We start from the raw sequence: 5,033 nt of genomic DNA, 5'->3' as shown, positions 1-5,033 counted from the left end.
TTGGAACCCCTGTATAGGGTCACTATGAGTTGGAACCAACTCCACGGCACCTAACAACAACAACAACAACGTGATGGGTGTAACTGCAATTGCCTTCGCAGAACCAGACTAAATGATTTCGCAGGTCTTACACTGCGGGCCGAGGGCTGGATGTTCCTCACTCCTGAGCTACAGAGTCTCAGAGAACTGTTCTTTAACCGAGTCCTGACTGCTACTTAACACAAGGCCACTTAGGAAATTTCATTATGCGTCAGATGAGTTCCCTATCAGGTGGCAACTGATGTTTGGTCTTAAAACATAAAAAACCTTATATAGGTAGCACCCCAAATCCTTGAGGAAACAATATATGAAAGTACAAACATAAACAGTAAGAATATTTCTATATGCTGCTCACAAAATCCAGCTGCATTACTGAATTTCATACTTGTATAACTGTGTGTGCCAGATGGAAATTTAGGGCTAACTTAACAAAAATCTTAAAATGTATAAAGATCATAGTGAAACAAAATAAAGAAAAGACATCGTTTATAGAATCTTAAGGAATTTCTTTAAAAGCTACAGCAAAAAACACGACTACTGATGTTTTATTATTAAACAGCTCAACAGTCCAGGTGTGAAGAATATGAAGACGTGGTACAGCGTAATGGGCAGAACTTTTTGTTAGTTCTGATTTTTCCTTCAGAGTCATTCTGGAGCATTAATTAATGTTTGGTACTTGATTCTAGCAAGTCTTTAGCTTCATTTATTTTGGTTGCTAAGTAAGGAGATCCGCCTAAGAGAAAAAAGAAAAATCAGCGGATTAAAGGACACTTCATTATTGACCAATTTTTCAGTCCCCAAAACTGAAAAACACTCTTAACTATAAATCGCTGATATTTTCCCTCTATTCATTCTTCAGTAAACTGCTCTCTCTAAGCTGACTGGATATCAAAACAGCATAAATTATACTTGCTTCATGAAGCACCACACATTCAATGATCAAAGATATTATCAGAAAAATACGGAAAGAAAGTTAGGATCAGGAATACTTTGACAAACACTCAAACATTCCACTGGGCATACATTCACTATGCAAACATTTGACCAGAGAACTTTGTGAAATTAAGTGGATGATTACAGAATCTCATTTCCTAAGACTTTTTAAGAAATGGGATGAACATTGATTTGTCTGTGAAGGAGGATATCTTTCTAGAGAGGTAATCAATTCAAGGTATCTTTCAAAGTCTCCTCAAAACTTATGGCTGGGCAAAATAAAATACCAGTCAGGAAAGGTGACTATGTGCTATCCAGTTTTTAGCACACATGTTTACTAATACAGATGATTAAACTAATAATTGGATGATAATAAAAATAATGTTAAAGGAAATGCCCTCTGTTCTCTATAGTCTTGGATTCACAGTGCACTGAAATAAAATTAGGTGCATTCTTGTTGAGCATTCTTGGCAATGAATTCCTTGTGACACACACAGCACAAAGAAAATTGAGGTGAATTTCAAATGCAGAATCAGTATAAATTACCAACAAAGCCGTTGTGACATGCAGAACTACTAGCCCCAAACTGTCGCATTAAAGCGATTTAAACATCATACACCTTCTAAATTCTGGTTCTGTCATTGATTAACGCTCAGGCTAACAATCACATTATAGTTCACCAGTCTCTTTGCATTTTTTATTTTCCTGAATGCACAAGTTCTCAGTAGCTCACAACACATCATGTAGTCTAGGTACTAATGGGTGAATTGTCCTGATTGTATTCTAGTCTTTTACTGCGATCATACCAACTTATAGAGGGGAAAAAAAGAGCAGAAATCAGATCAACACAGTGCAGTAGGAAAGGCAACATTGCAAAAGCCATATTTAGCTTTTTGCCCTTGCAAATATCACTGACATGCTCAGATCAAGATAAGAGTCACTATGAACACATGAAGTAGATCATAAAGTACCCTTCCTTTATGCTAAGAACCTATATGCTAAGAACAACAAATAAAGTTGATGAGCATCTTAAATATTCACTTGGTTCTGAAATATGCTTATTTTATGATTAACTCTAAACAGATCATGGAAAAAGTTAATATCAATCTTGGTAGGTGTTCATTAAAATTTTAGAGTTGCCAAGATAATGCCAGATATCCTACATGTCCTCAATAAATATTTAAATATTAATTAAACCTAAGCATTAATTGATTGATAAGCATTTTAGATACTTAAATCACAGGTCAAAATATGCTCTTTTAGTGGCTGGAAAACAAAACAGGCAATAGAAAGTCTTATTGAACATTACATTAATGGAAATGTTAGGGAAAAATACTACGGTTTATTCAGAATAAATCCTCTTTAAGTTAGGAGGACATTGGATATCAAATTTTATGGGTAAGATAAAACAAAGAAACAAAACAAAACCCATTGTAGACAGAGAGGGGCAACGTGGACATTGGATACCCAAATGAGGAGGGAGGGACTACAAAGGCAAGAAGTAACTGGCTTACAAGCTTTCAAGAGGGAACCTAGAGCTAGGGGGCATGGAGGAAGGCAGAATCACCAGTGAGTACTATCCAATTTGTCTAGGTGGGTTACGTGCAATTCTGTAGTGAATAATGGTTATCAAGACGGATTGTGAGTTTTGGAAATGCAAGGGTAGATGTTTTGTACCAAGGAAGAGAGCGATTATTTCTCCAGTCTAGAAGTGGAGGTCTCTGGGACCACCAACGGATAAGAGCCTAGAACGGGACCCCACCCAGAGAACCGGGGATGCCTGAGATGGAGACAGGATGATGACATGGAGGGATGAAGCGGCTGGGGACTTTGGATCCAGAGAGGGAGAGGAACTGTGGGCTGAAGACTGAGGGGGGAGGGGGGAGTGTAGAGCAAGGGCTTCTAGGATATGCCCTTTGGTCGGAAGACGAGGCATGGAGGGGATTGGAACCATGGCAATGTAATGATATACAATGGAATGAATATGGAACTGAGGTTCTCTCATGTAAACTATCATATAATTCACAATAAAACATTAAAAAAAAAAAAAGATACAAAAAGACTAGTTGGAAAAAAAGATATACACTTTCCAATTCTCTAATAACATGATCCAAATGAAATTTTACTCTCTTGAGGCACATGAAGGAGAGAAAATTGTTTTGTTTATTCCTAAGGCAGGTGTTACATTGTCAGGGACATTTGAGAAACAGTCTCTCTTGGATGCTGGCTTATGTAACAATGAAGAATTATACTATAAGGTCATTAATCTATAGCATATTCTCATTGTTTATAATTAAATAAATTAAAATTAATACATATCTCTAAAAAACAAATTTATTATCATATCAAAGTATAATTTACAATATCTTTAAAAAAAAAGAGAGAGAGAGAGAGAAAGGACAGAATGTTGTTTAGGTATGTTTGTTGACATGGAAAATGCTTCTGATTTATTGTTAAATAGAAGAAAATCAAAGCAAAGTGTATAATGATATGTGTAACATGATCTCATTTGTATGCTAAGTGTAATAAGAAATAAAATGAAAGAAATATAAAAAAAAACAAAAAAACAAAACCCATTGCTAATTGAATTTATTCCAACTCATAGTGACCCTAGAATCTCCATGGTTGTCATCTTCACAGTAGCAGATAGCCACATCTTTCTCCTGTGGCATGGTTGGCTGGTAGGTTCCAAACATGGACCTTTTGGTTAGCAGTCATGTCTTTAGCTGCGACACCCCCAGGGCTCCATGTTGGTATGATTTTTATTGTTGGTGTTAAGTGCCTTCTAGTCAGTTCCAACTCATGGCGACTCTATATAGGGTTTCCAAGGCTATAAATCTTTGCAGGAGCAGAAAGCCTCATCATTCTCTCATGGTATCACTGGTAGGGTTGAACTGCTGATCTTGTGGGTAGCAGTCCAGTGCTTATCCTATAGAGCCACCACATTCCTATATCAGTATGATAGAAATTGTGAATTGGCTCTCATGACTTCCATTCTATTAACATTTGAAAAGTATTTGGAAAAGTCCCTAAGCTAAAACTGCAATTCCTACATTCCCTTTTAGTAGTGATTGATTGCACAGGTGGTGGTGGTTATGTGCCATAAAGTCGGTTCTGACTCATAGTGACCCTGTACAGGGTTTCCGAGGCTGTAAATCTTTATCGGAGCAGAAAGCCTCATCTTTCTTCTGCATGACAGCTGGTAGTTTGAACTGCTGAACTTGAACTTTTAGAAGCCCAATTCGTAACCACTATGCCACCAGAGCTCCTTTGATTTCACAGGTAGGATCCATCAATTAGATGCAATCTTTTGGAATTTGGAAGGATTAAGTGAGAAAGGTTGGGCCTCTTTAATACTGCTACTATTAATAAGCAAGACACTAGTGTGTATATATATAGATATACAGTTGATGGCTACAAACGAGAGGGGAAGTAAGCATGGATAGAATTTTTGAAGAGGTAATGGTGGAGAGTTTCACAAAACTGATGAAAAACATCAATTCAGAGTATCAAAGGATTACAAAATCCAAGCAATACAAAGACAAAGAAAAAAATGCTTATGCATACCAGAGAAGAAGTACAAAAACTAAAGACAAAGAGAAACATTTAAAACAGACACATTAGTTCCCAAAGAGCAACAATATAACTGTCAACTAACTATTCACTAGAAATGGTAAAAGCAAGAAGACAATGAAATGGCATTTTCAAAGGAGGAAAAAAATTACCGGCAACTTAGAATTTTATATCCAGTGAATACATTCTTTAAAAATGAAAACAAAATTCTTTTATTGGAAAAAAAAACAAAATAAAACAGAACAGAATTTCTCTCCAGAAGAGCACATTAAAAGAAATATCTGATTTCTACCTTCTTGCTCAACAAATAAACAGCTTGGAAGTTATTATTCCTATCCTTACAACAAGAAAAAGAAAATGAAAAAATGGAACAAATATAAAAATAGAAAAAGTCGTGCTTCTTAGAACTATCAGAGAACTGAGGTCTCAGGGCACATTAAAGGAGACTGTGATGTGGACGAGCTTGAGAAATAAAATCTCCTGGGAAT

At 36.3% G+C, this 5,033-nt stretch overlaps 1 protein-coding gene across 1 annotated transcript in view; it reads right to left on the bottom strand.

Moving 5' to 3' along the window:
* Positions 1 to 701: 701 nt before the first annotated feature.
* Positions 702 to 5,033, bottom strand: part of DNAJC15 (DnaJ (Hsp40) homolog, subfamily C, member 15) — a 95,725-nt gene continuing 91,393 nt past the window's right edge. Inside the window, exon 6 of the mRNA XM_006837612.1 lies at positions 702 to 772. Within this exon, the coding sequence (XP_006837675.1) occupies positions 702 to 772 (71 nt within the window). The remainder of the gene's footprint in view (positions 773 to 5,033) is intronic.

This window comes from Chrysochloris asiatica, unplaced genomic scaffold (genome assembly GCF_000296735.1).
Source record: "Chrysochloris asiatica unplaced genomic scaffold, ChrAsi1.0 scaffold00022, whole genome shotgun sequence".
NCBI lineage: Eukaryota > Metazoa > Chordata > Mammalia > Afrosoricida > Chrysochloridae > Chrysochloris > Chrysochloris asiatica.
This window is presented reverse-complemented; position numbering and strand designations above follow the sequence as displayed.